This window comes from Varroa jacobsoni, unplaced genomic scaffold (assembly GCF_002532875.2).
Source record: "Varroa jacobsoni isolate VJ856 unplaced genomic scaffold, vjacob_1.0 scaffold_1456, whole genome shotgun sequence".
NCBI classification, from domain to species: domain Eukaryota; kingdom Metazoa; phylum Arthropoda; class Arachnida; order Mesostigmata; family Varroidae; genus Varroa; species Varroa jacobsoni.
Window position 1 is genome coordinate 74,991 of NW_019214358.1, and position 13,350 is coordinate 88,340.

A 13,350-nucleotide genomic window follows, 5' to 3' on the forward strand; every position below is an offset into this window, starting at 1 on the left:
CAACCATATATATATATATACACATATATATATATGGTTGTAAATGGACATGATAAATAGTAAGCTTATACATGTACTTATTGTTAGGAGCGGGCATTACCGAAGTATTTTTCGAGCCAACTTCGATATTCTGTACCTCCGATATCACCGACTTAATCCAACCCTCGCTCAAGTCCAACATCTGACCGCATTTCTGAAGTATAGTGATTTCCTCCATGAGAATGCATCGTTGAGCCCAGACGATAGCCTTCAACGAGTTGATTAATGGTCCCACCTAAAATTCAATATTGGGCGTCCCAGTCATTAAGAATATAATCAAAACCTTTTAACTACTAGGCTGCATATGCTGCTTTGCGTGCTTTACATTCAAGCGAAAACAGTTAACTGATTCAAGCGTCGTTTTGTTAAGAATTGGTAGCAATCCTAGATGGATTTGAACAGCAGAAACAAACACGAAAAGTTAAACAACACAATAAAGGAAAATGTGTGGACTGAATGAACTAGATCGCTTGCCTGCTGAAGACGGCGCCTTAGGTCACCGGTGGCCATTTCGAAAACTTCGTTGATCACCCCATAAAGGGCATCCTGGACCTCAAGCCGATATAAATTTAAAGCAGCTTTGAAAGGTGGAAACGCTGCTGAGTCGCCACATAGAAGCGATAATTTAGAAATAATGGTGTCAGAGTGCTCGTCGAGCCTAACAAAAAATCAATAACAGGTAAAATTTATGAAACCGAACTCATCAGATGCAGATCTTTAATCGATTGAGCCATTAGCGTAACCCCACACAAACTGATGTCACCAATGATTGTTCTCTTGCCAATAGACACAGAAATTAATGTCAAAATGCGGATTCGACTTACTGCGAGACTGTATCCCTTAAGGTTCTTAGAATGTACACTCGGTTGCCATTGGCAGTGACCGGTACCGCATATCGTTCCGGATCGATTGTGATCAAGTTTACTATCCCGTTTAGAGTCTCCACTGCGTCGACCAAGTCATTTCTGAAAGGAATGGACGTGTTAATGCAAAAGAAAGAACTCGTTCCATACATACTACGTTAATTTATGTGCTTCGAACAACTTTGTAAAACATAACGATTGACCTAACTATATACTATGATTATCGTGTACGGTGTGGAAAACACTCCATCATTTTTTATATATTTAAGTACGGATACGAAACGCATCTGAGAAGGATGCACATCGTTGAAGGACAGCGTCGTGACTGTATTTGAGCTATATTAGCGGACATGTTTAAAGACTGACTCTTTGAAAGAATTGTGAAAAGAATGTCGGAAAAATACTAGTGCTCTTTTTGTATATTCTCAAGGATGAAAAGCTTAGATACATACGCTTGCTGAATATATTTGTCGTCCTTTAAGATGTTTCGCAATCCATTGGAACTTTTGAGCTTTCCAATAATACCCGTCAAAGTCGTCAGGTGTTGTTGGCCTCGGACGATCAGCTGTAATAAAATGAAGAAGTAAATTGAAGGGGGCAGTAATCAAAAACATCATAATCTTTTTACCAAATTAGAGAAAACTCCATGTGAATAAGGTTTTAGTAATATTTGACGAAAATAACTTACTAACCCATCTCGAGTCCAATTCGAAAGCAGTCAAATTATAGCGGAGGCTTTCACGGTAAACTGACTAAAAAGCTCCTTTTTAATAGTTTACTGGGTCACCAAATGACGATTATGATTAATTCGCGATTCATTCGCGTGCATTTTTAGAAACGCTTCTGCGCCCATAACGTTTTTCTGAGAATTTTTTTATAAAATCGAAATTCAGTTAGATGTCGCTCCATGATACGTATAGTAAGCACACTAGGTAGTTTGGAATTTGAAACCTTTTTAGCTTTTGTAGTAGCTAATGAGAACCGTATAGGATCCTTCATTGTTCTGCAGGAACTACAGGTTTTATACACAGACGTGGCGACTTCGGTTAGCTCAAAAATGGTCGCATTAGATTAATTTCTGCACCCTTTAAATATTAAGAGAAAAATTTCTGTCAGCAAATCGTCGTACCCTTTTCCTGTAGCCTAACCATCTGTACCCTGCGCCTCTCCGAAACCTTATTTCACCGTTTCTTTTAGAACGACCTCTCAATATGGCCTATTGTGCCTAATGAGCAAAGCTCGGCAGTTTTTTTACAGAGGTTTGTCCATCACTTAATGATTGAAGAGCATTTGAAAATTAGGTTGTGTTGAGAAGTGGACGTATTCTTTTTTCTACGCGCTCTGTCAGTACGAATCAAGCCTCTAAAGGATTCTTGAAAATGAGTTATTGTTGATGCCAGTTCAACTACCTTTAAATTTACAACCTGCTAAATCCATTATCATTTCATCCGCTTGTAGCCTTTTGTCATTTCAGATAAAAACATGTAGTCACAACTCAGATTTCTCCTTTGGCCCTGTTAAAAGGACACTTCAACCCATGAAACTTTGCTCATCGTACCTATTGACACAAAAGTTGGAGAGCGGCTGTCTGCACTGTAAAATAATTTACACAAATATCACTCAAAGTCCTCACGTGCCCCTTTTTTTTTTCGTTTTACCGTCTACTGACTGAAGTAGTATATTTGTTGTAAAATAACATTTTTTATCCTAATAATCCGCGTATAAGACCCCGTAAGTTCCTTCACAGGAGAACAATATTAGGTTCAACTAATGTGTCCGAAGCAACGCCTCTTACCTTAAATACAAGATGTAGCTTAATTAGGGCAGAAATATCAACCTTATTTTACCTTATTTCGATTTGTAATAAAGTATGTACCTCTGACGCGACTGCTGACACACATGGATTGGCCTTATAACAAGGTTAATTATAAAAGAGAAGGGATTATCTCGACGCGAGTTATTTGTACGCAGATCCCATAATGGAAATTTAGAATGTATTAGATAGGTTTACTAACCTTACTAATAGCGTTTTCTGCTCTTTGCTGCGCATAGTGCAATGTCTGCAGTGCTCTTTGGTGAAGCGCCTGAGCTTCGGCAATCTCATCCTTTCGTCGAAGCCGATAATCGACTCTCTTGCGTTCATCCTCCTCCAACATGGCAATCGCGTCCTCAAGCTGCTTTTTCTCCTCGAGCTTATGCCTTAATCGCATTCTGTTTTGAAGACGACATGAAAGCTTTCGAACTTTATTAAAAACACATTTTTCTCATTAGGGCTAACTGAGTGATATACATAGGCCGTTGTAATTGAGGCCTGACAGTTCATGACCTTTGAAGAGGGTTATTGCCAGAAAGTAACCTATTTACAGTGAAAAACTAAGTTGACGATGCAAACAATTTTCCAGTGCTATTAAGTATAGGCTATGAGATTCGCTTCTGATTTCAATGCAGAGATATCTCTTGTTTCCTATGCAAACTTGGCAATACTGTGAAATTATATTAGAAACGGTGAACATAAGCGCGTGCAACAAGCATTTCGTAAGATAATTGCTTACTGAAGATTAACGTTTTCCTGTAGGAAATTGTTCATGATTCCGTAGAATTTTCTGCTTTGGATACCTGAGTTTTTTTTTATCCATTAGGCTACGGTCAGCATGTGTTTTTGTGTTTCGTGAGTTGCCAGAAGGTAACCTAGATTCTTCAAACAAGCCTAAGTATTCTGTATATATAATAATATTACAGTCTTCTCATATCATCTCGGTCAGGCGAATAATATTGGTTGTATACATAAATGTCTTTAGCATCTCAACGACTTCTAATTCCTTTTATTGCTTTTTTTAACACTGAAGCAACAGGAAAAACCGAAACGCGTTAATTGGAGTAGCACTATAGCTTTACAGAGTAGCTGCTGCCAAGTTAAACTTCAGTTTAAACAGAATAACTACTGAGTGCTCTTGAGTTATGTTGAAAGCAATGACAGGCTTGCAGTCGATTCAGTCCACTGCGCCTGTGTAGCACTGTACATGCATAAGAAGAATCAGATGAAGTACGCATGCCGGATTGTTTATGACTGTAAAAAAAGGACCCGACGCATAAGGATCGCTATTTCGTTAGTCGAGTGGCGTCAGGTACTCGGACTTAAAGCTCTGATTTGAATTAACAAAAGAATCTACCGATCATGGAAAATACAAAAGTAATTGAATAGTACTAAGGACTGTGTCGGGTACTTTATTGTTTTGTTCTGGCGTTTCTTCTGTTCAAGGGCAACTCGCTCCTGGCGAGCGGAAACAGCATCTAACGGAATCGATTGAAGATCGTTTAATTCTCCGGCCAACTGAAGTCTGAAATAAATACAGCATACAATAAGTACATGTAATTGGATTTGTGGTTATTAGATATAAATTCGACCCACTGAAGATGAAAGCTGGACTTATATATTCAATTTGGTAAAAGTAGAAGCACATTAGAGTGTATACGGGGAGATGATACGCACACAGTTGGGTTGAGAAAGCAACACAACAGCAGTAATACCTGCCGTAGTAACAGCAATTGGTTTTTAAAAGAGCTGAAAATTCATTAAAGGAGGATCATTCTTGGATAATCTTTTGTTTTTTTTTATAGTATTCTAGGGAGCATATTTGACCTACTACTTAAAGCTGATGCATTACGGTGCACTGGTGAAATTCTATATTTCGGTTATCGCCAGCTAGGGACACATCTAGCTTCGCGCGTGGAATTGAAAGAACTTTCAAAGGATTATAGTGTGCCGTTAAAAGGCTCATGAGACCAGGCATCCCTTGCGTAACATTAAAAGCCGAGATCATGACAATGCCACCGTCGTTCTTAATTAGTTCAATCAACGCCTGTCCACAGAAATCGTGTCGATCTCCTTCACAACTCAATTAGTAGGGCAGTGAACCGCAGAAAGTATTTACTTTAACAGGGTTTGAGTTTAAAGTTGTTTGCAAATCTCTTGTAAAGGGACCAAGGTACTTCATTTTTACCGGTATCGGTTCACGATCATTTTAATAAACATGTATCAGCTATATTCGAGAACTTCCATCGGTTATGTATATATATACTCGTTAACCATCTAATTTTGATTAAACTGAAAACTAGCAAAAAATCAATCTCCTTCACCTCCAAAAGGAAAGATAATCGGTCAAGTATACAAAAGCTAACGATACGTTGTGATGCAGTGCTTTCGATTGCTTCCAAAAACGGAAAAGCAACACGAATGCGCGATACCTGCAGCTATTTAAAATTAATTTTTGAGACAGGGATTTTTTTATTCAGTTTTTATACCAAGATAGTAAAAGTTACAGGGTTGCGCTTACACTGTAGATTGTTCTTTGGTCAGGAAGAGGCTGCGATCCATCTCTGCTATCTGTAAACAAAACAAATCTTTGATTAGGTAAACAAGCAACGTTGGCCAGTATACCGATATTTGGATATTGAATGCAGAAAAGCTAACGTTGAGAAAACTATCGTCTAATATCTTGTTAACTAGTTACAGAAGGACAGACTGATATATATATATATATATATATATATATATATAGCCTTAACTAAATATCCCATGGATAAACTGAACTGATCAAGAAATCTGCTACAGAGAAGCTTACCTTAGTGAAAAAAGCAGCTACATTTTTATCCTGTGCAAGTATTTCGACATCCACTTCTGTGAATAGTTCTGACCCAGGATATTCATGCTGTCGTAGTAGTTCCAGGATTCGTGGTGCAAAACCGCTAAAATACAAACAAGTGAAAAATAAGTATAATAAAAAATGAAATTAGTACATATTGTGAGTGGGTTGACCAAACCATTGAGTTACATTTTTTTCCGATGGCAGCAGTTCTCTAAACAAATAGCATGCATATCAATAAGATGCTTTGCCATTACGAAACTAGGTCCTAATTTATTACAATTTGCACCTATCTGTGATTGAAACTGATAACTTAAATATCATTGGCAGACAGAAATATTAACAGGTAACTTGAAACATTAATGCACAGCTATACACATCTAAAACTATTGCATATTTACTCAAATGTACGTACAAGAATGATTTTCCTATAGCCTTTATCAATTAGAGAACTGGGTCTTGTATATATATATATGCTCTTGCACACACCAAAATATATTAAGTCAGTTCAACCGTTCGATAAAGGACTTGGTACTAGAATCTCGAGAACTTAGCCTTAAAACATATTTAGCGACGACAAATTATCATCGGCTGATTACCACGGAATGTGGGTCACAAGAATGATGCAAGGAAGTTTTTATATGGTGTTGAAAGAAGACATTACATATTCAATCGTAGCTTACCTCATCTTCTCCGTCGCACTCGGCCAAAAATTAGAGTTAAACTGTGAAAGAAATTGTCGCGCACACATGAGCGTACTTCAAGGATAATCAGCTGAGCCCCACTTAGCAGACCACCCATAGGTAAAGTTAATAACGGCAGCATCGATAACCACGAACAGCTTTCCCATACTGGGAATTGGCTAAAATCGTGCACTGCGCGAAGCATAAGTACACACTTCATACTCAAAAGGATTTTACGTATCCAAGACATGGTCAGCAATAATCAGATGGCATCATGGGGCGATAGAAAGGCGCTGCTAACGAGGTGCATAATAGAACACCCGCACAGAAGTGCGGTGAATCCTGTCTAGTCCTGTTCTGTAATATTTTTAATCGGAAATCGGCAAACCGTTGATCCTGCATCTATGCGATTCGTTGCAGATCTATCAACCGGTGACAGCGTGCCGTCCAGTTGTTGCATACAGGTCTCTGTCCGGTTTCGTGCTAGCCGTAATTTACGTAACATGAGTTTATATAACGTACCACAAACAAACTAACGAATGTTATCATTTAGAAGTAAGCAGTTGTATTTGTTACAATAGAAACTAATAGCTTGGCTAAATTTGCGAATTGTGTAGGTCTAACAGGGACAACTAGGTATCAACCCTTAGCATAAATGTTGCTACTGCCCGAATATGCATACAAAACAGATATGGCGGGCTAAATATGGGTGAAGACAGAGCCCATCAAAGAGCGATACAATATGGTATTGATTTGTGCAGCGAAAGAGAACACTTTTTTTCGAACGGACTGCATGAAGTTAGTCGGTGTAATTTAGTCTAATCGATTGTTGTATCTTATTTGGTAAATTACATTAAGAAATCCGGTCTCCGACATTCTAGCCTTATATGACGACACCTTATTTTTCTGCGCGCAATGTGTGATTGTGGCACGGCTATTTTAAAGGAAACCACTTGCGCACAATTTAACGAGTTTTTTTTATGGTTTCAGAAAGGGTAAATCATCCCGCACGTCTTACTTGATGCCTACGTACACCACAATTAAGGTTGTTAACTATAAAAACATGTCGTAAACTAAATCGAGATCACAAAGTCTTTGATAGGTAATAAACCTAATAGTAGAATGATAATCAACAGGAATCTAATCTGTTAACAATCAACACGTCACGCCAGCTTGAAACGCTCCTGATACTAAACTCTAGGAGGAGCGCGCATATTCATAGCTTTTTAATACTACAGTAGACAAGCCTGGTAAAAACAGTATTCATGTAAAGTTTTGTTAGAAGATAGTTAACTAACGCATATGTAGAACAAGAACTGATTTTACAAGATATATATATATATAACTGCAGTTAAATTTAACATAAAGTTTCAAAGCTTTAATTATAAAGCGGTAAAATATCAAATTGCAAATCCTGTTTGCTGACTGAACGCTTGAGATATGGTGCATAAAGTCTAGACTTTAGAAGGGCAGGCTCACATAGGGAAACTTTAGGCGTTGAAATTCTTTGTTAATTAAGTCTACGATCAATCGATGTCTTCCATCCGGCTGTACACCTATATGCCTAAATCAACATCCTACTAATTGCAAATAAACTGGATCAAACCAAGCTTTCCTCAAATCAAAGTTTGCTTACATCTTTGGCAAGATCAATAGACGTATAAATCATTAATTAGCACTGAATATCACAGAGTACTATCGCTATGAGGTCTTAGGCGGAGGCATGAAATAGTAGCAAGGCAAAAAACCAATTCTGAGGCTCTCCGAGTTGCATCGAGTACATTGACTGTGCACCCTAAAATCTGCAATGATTATATTTTGGATAAGTAAATTAAGGTTGACCCGGTCAAAAGTGCGTGATATATCGTTATAGATGTAATGTAATGTTTTTGGGGATTATTGTGAGTAAGTCAGTGCGCTCAAAATCGTCTTGGTGGAATGTGTGACAGTTTGAAAAGTAATTCAATGATAGTGTTTAAATAAAATTTTCTAGAACAAACCATGTGACGCTACCTTGGATCTATCGAGTAGATTATATAAAGCTTTAGCAACTTTAAATCCTTTTCTAAAAGATGAGGTACCGATAATTATTCAGCTGATCACTTCGTCCTAAAAGAAGTTTAAGCTACGCTTAGGGTTTACCCTTAACTTTGAAAGAGCTTTGGGTACCGCCGTTCTGAACTGAGTACGTTGTACGTGATGCTTAGGGCGTATGACGTCGACCTTCGCTTGCTTTCCTCTTCAACTTAGAAGCTCTTACAGGTTGTCATGCCTACATACAAACTTTATGATTTATGCGTATAAAAAAATTGTTCTTGGATTAGTGCCTGGGTTTTTGGGGGCTGGTCGCGTCGGGGGAGTCCTTTTTAGCTGGTCGTTCATGCATTCAATGAGAATTATTTTAAACCTATGTAGACCAGTCTTTATTGAGTTTACTCGGATACCGAGCATCGTGGTTTTAACTGGTGCGATAAGTCGGGTTGTTTCAAAACACTCGTTAAGGTTCTTCATTAAACTTCGTCAGAATTTGGAAAATTTGGCCCGGCCGGGAACGTTTGTTATTTGGTTGCCCATGTCGTTCTCTAGAATTCCGTATTTCCGTCACACAACAGGATACAACAACTCTATGCAATAAACATATAAACTTACCATCTATGGAATCTTCTGATAGTACTTGGTTTAAAAGAAGAAAAAAAAAGTAAAATATACAAATAGTATTTCATAATGTCCTCTATATAATATTGTGCTGTCAGTCTAAGTTACATGGGTGTTATCATTATATCAGGTAATGATTAAATACTAATTCTGTTATTAGGCAAAAGGGCCTCAAATATGGGGATCTGAAATGTTACCAGCATCGATACAGAAACCGTATTTTAACATGCACATTTCTTTGCACTACCGGCGAACGACGTCTCTCTCTAGTTCCCATTAAAAAGCAGATACTAGCCGTAAGCACTAGATAATTTCAATGAAGCTGTCATTTTTGCTTTTATAGTGATATACGACGACAGAGACAACGTCGATAACCATCGCACGTATTTTCCAATGACAAACTGTCGTAAGACTAACCTTGATTTTCTCGTCACAATATACGTTTATAGTGCATTGAACTGTATATATACATATTGAACTACTATCAGCGGTTCTCGTGAGTTTTATATTAAGTTTAGCATAATTCCAAAAACAAAAATAAGTAGTTCCCTTAATTTATGTTTATTTGTTTCCCTTTGCGTGGAAACTAGATTAGGCGGCGAAATAGCAGAACGTCGTCTCCAAGTGTAAAACAAACGTAAAAATGACGGCAACTAAGCCCATCTTGCGGTAGAATAAATTGCATACAGAAAACGGATGTTTATCATTCATAATGACGGAGGAACAGGATTTCATATCATCAAAGCAGCAACCAAAACCGCCTTGGAAGAGTACTTCCTTGTAAACAGAAAATTCTATCATTACTAGACTATCTTGTCCATATACTTGTAATATATACAGTAGAGTTGTATATGAAGGAAAATTGTACTTATATATACGTATACATTGGTCAGAAAGTATTACGGTTTTTAAGCTGAAATTAAAGCAATTTTAATTTTAGAACAATACCAGTTAACTTATTACGTGCTTCTTTGATCAGTTTTTTGCTGATTACACCATGATCTCATTACTTTTTAAAACTTTTGCGCTTCCTGGCTTAAGAATTGCGGTAAGCGAATCTCGCATCTCTCCTGGAAAGTCATATCAATAATTAAGGAAGTTCCGCAGGGACCAAAACTTATAATAGTCTGATGGTGAATGTTCCGAGTCATACGCCGAATAGATTGCACTAACCTATCAACATTTCCCGAATTTTTACTGAATAGCTAAACATGTGTCATGGTGAAAGGCAACGCCTATTTTGTTTTCTAGTCAGAGTCCATTATTTTAACGGTTCGTTGTAGTCTTGTTAGTCGTTGACAATAGAGGTCTGAATCAATCGTCTTCTCTTGCGGCCACAGCTAATAATGTACAATTCCTTCCTACTTGCACCAAATACATAGCATTACCTTCGTTGCCACCAGTCTGGACTTTGCCACAGAATATGCAACTTTTCCTGGCTTTGATTATAATCTTTTTCGCGCATTATCTGGTCCACTGTTCATTACTCGCAATAAGCTGCTCCAGAAATGGCTTGATCTCGCTGCGCCTCTTTGAAGTTTTGCAAATCGAATTACGATCGAACAAATGCTTTTGCGCTCATTCAGTGGCACCTAAAACATGGGCTTTTTCTTTTCTAGTCAGTTTTCTTCAAATTATTTGAAAGTGCTTCGTGATGGCTGCTCAATTCCTTGACGATGTAATGGCTACTCACGTGTTGGCTTCGTTCAACTTACGCAATAACTGCACCAATCATTCACTGGGAAGAACATTTGTTTTCTGATAACGTATCTTGACCGTAAACAGCCTACGTTCTTTATGAACCTAGGAAGCATTTGTGCCTTTGCCAAAATGAAACGAATCTTCATAGAAATTTTACTTTTTTGGCCTTTGTCCGCCAAGTTTGAATAAAGGCAGTCGAACGATCTCAGCTCGTTTATCCCTATCAGAGCTCAGCTTTCAATCGACGCAATCGCGACTCACCTTATTTGAAATATTCCACCTTTTGAAGAAATGTCGGTATTATGCAGATCACCCTAGATATGAGGGAATCAGAGCGTATGGCTTCTGTGGCACAACTAAGCCTTATAAGCTAGTAGTACATAGTTTGGATTTAACACGATATTCTCAGCCTGTTGTTGTACTGCCTAGCGCGTTGGCAACTAAAATCATATCAAAAATAATTACTTCAAAACAGAAGTCAGCATGAGACATTCTCTACCATTGTTTAACATACGGACGGCTTAGACTTCTATCGGTCGCATCTTAAGATAAATCCTATATATGTACGCATTAACTTCTCCATAAATTTAGGAAAAATTCGTGTTTCGTCGCAATCATTTTAACGTTTTCACCTTCGTTCTAAAGCTATTCCGCTAAAAAGTAACGTCATAAAGAATATTTTAAACAGACTGATTTAACGCTGAACAAATATTTTGCATCTTACGTCAGGCGCTGCCGTTAGGCGTTGGTCCGGATGGTTGACCTTCAGCACGAAATCAGGCGCATTTACTTCCGGTTTCAAATGTCTATATCACTTCATATTTGGCCCTTGTCTTCGATATTCTGTTTATGTGATTCGTTACATTCAATTCGACAATCATTAATATGAGCACGCACTTCAATTTACAGTTTTAACTGATAATTAACAAACCGAATTTTTAACGCTTGCATGTATAAGGCTTACATTTTCTGAACACTTTATACCCGACGATATAACTGTACAACAAATACATATGATGACTACGAGTTCGAATTAATTTGGAAACCACACACACCGGCCAATATATATATAGCTAGAAATGTCGGTTTGAAAACACTAACAATTGATTTCTTTTTTCTCATAATCATACATAGCACATTGATCAAAACAATTCTGCCTTTCTCATGTAAATCTGTAGAATAAAGATCAAATAGCGACGACAAAGTTGCGTAGAGGGATCCACCGCGTATTATTTGGGTGACTTAAACGCGGCTTGTAAAACTGTATAGGCGCGGACTAAAAACCTGTGAAAGGTCGTATATATTCACTAGAGCGCGCTGATATTTCAAAAACGGATGGAAGCCTGTGTCTGCATATCATTTTCTACTTACTTTACACACAGATTGAAACGTACTTACCTAATGTGGTTGAGACTAGCACACACAATCACACATTATCGCGGTAATAATAACAACTATGATGATGTTGTCGATAATAAGATATCAAGGCGTTACGTCAATTATTATACTCTGTAGTAATAGATACCCATGCTTGCGTAGATTAAAGCGGTGGCAATGTAACTGGTTGTTATTAGCGATACCCACATATCATGAGTACATGTTCACGATACCAATGAATAGCGGTAGTGAATGATCGCCGGTAAGAAGTGTCAATAAATCGTCTGTATAACTCGTTCAACTTCCATCAGCAATAAACGGTCGAAAACATACCATCAAAAAACAACAGCAGCTTTTTGCTACTCAGAATAGAAAGCCAACCATAATCGTTTATAATCTTATGCATGAACAATAACAATATAGAAAATTCCAAGAGTTGTTATAAAAATGATTGTATTTTCTATTCCTTACAGACACAAATGATACTTGACTTAAATCGTTTTGTTTTTTTAAAAATATTGGCAAAAAAGTGTGTTAGAAAACGAAATAAAAAGAAAGCGCGTATCCTCTAGGTGGTATGTACGAGACTTAGCTAGGTAAACGGGCCACGTTCCGTGAAGCGTGGCTCGCACGCTATATTGAAAAGTGCATAAACTCGTGCAATGAGGCCTAAAAAGTAATCCATATGTTTGTAAACAATTATACTTCTGAAAATGCGAGTTAAAACTGGTTCCAATGACTCCAGTCGAGTCTGCATATCTACCAACATAGTTGCGGAAACGTTTGATAAAAATCGGTTATGCGAATGTTCACACAGTCGTACCCGATGTCTACTACGCAGAAGTCTCTGTTAGCCACACAAAACGAATTTGAACGTGACTGCATGAAAATTGTTTTACTCGCAAATTGTACTATTGTCTCGACGAACCATTGAAAAATATACCAAGACAACTGATCACTACGACACTTCCATTGTCGTCTATATTTTGCTTTGCTTCTTGAATCACATACGCATCTATATCTAGTGGATAAGCTGAGCTTCTTCTATCTAGACAGCTGATCTGAAAGGGTAGAATCCTGAAAACTTAAGAAGAACTGGAGTTCTGGTGACTCAAAGTAGGCTAAATATATTAGTTTTCCATATTTTAACCAATTCTTGCCATTGTTGTGAGGTCTAAAATTTTTTAGTACGAATAACTCATCAATGAGCAATACTGTTTGTACTTGACTCCTTCCTATGCTCAACAGACAATTCCTGTCAGCAATTCGTATGTGCAGTAGGCTTGGGCTTCGTTATAATGCAATAATAACGTATTTGTCTACAAAACTTATGGACACTTCCTGGTCTAGGTTCGAAACTAAATATATACAGCTTCGTTTACAGCTGAA

The 13,350-nt window shown here is 37.7% G+C and overlaps 1 protein-coding gene across 6 annotated transcripts in view; it reads right to left on the reverse strand.

The window, feature by feature from the left end:
* LOC111270215 (uncharacterized) overlaps window positions 1–11,816 on the reverse strand; it is a 17,639-nt gene extending 5,823 nt beyond the window's left edge. For 2 of the 6 annotated variants that reach the window (XM_086972409.1, XM_086972408.1), the window contains exons 1-9: window positions 6,229–6,746; window positions 5,525–5,648; window positions 5,237–5,286; window positions 4,127–4,240; window positions 2,918–3,113; window positions 1,355–1,467; window positions 864–1,004; window positions 514–697; window positions 101–274 (exon numbers count right to left, since the gene is read on the reverse strand). In XM_086972409.1, coding sequence (XP_086828535.1) covers window positions 101–274; window positions 514–697; window positions 864–1,004; window positions 1,355–1,467; window positions 2,918–3,113; window positions 4,127–4,240; window positions 5,237–5,286; window positions 5,525–5,648; window positions 6,229–6,296 — 1,164 coding nt within the window. In that variant the 5' untranslated portion in view covers window positions 6,297–6,746. Of the gene's footprint in view, window positions 1–100; window positions 275–513; window positions 698–863; window positions 1,005–1,354; window positions 1,468–2,917; window positions 3,114–4,126; window positions 4,241–5,236; window positions 5,287–5,524; window positions 5,649–6,228; window positions 6,749–7,080; window positions 8,155–10,845; window positions 11,062–11,308 lie in introns of those variants that run through there. The other 4 variants (XM_022850312.2, XM_022850313.2, XM_022850314.2 and 1 more) reach the window with 4 other exon arrangements.
* Between the last annotated feature and the right edge of the window lie 1,534 nt (window positions 11,817–13,350).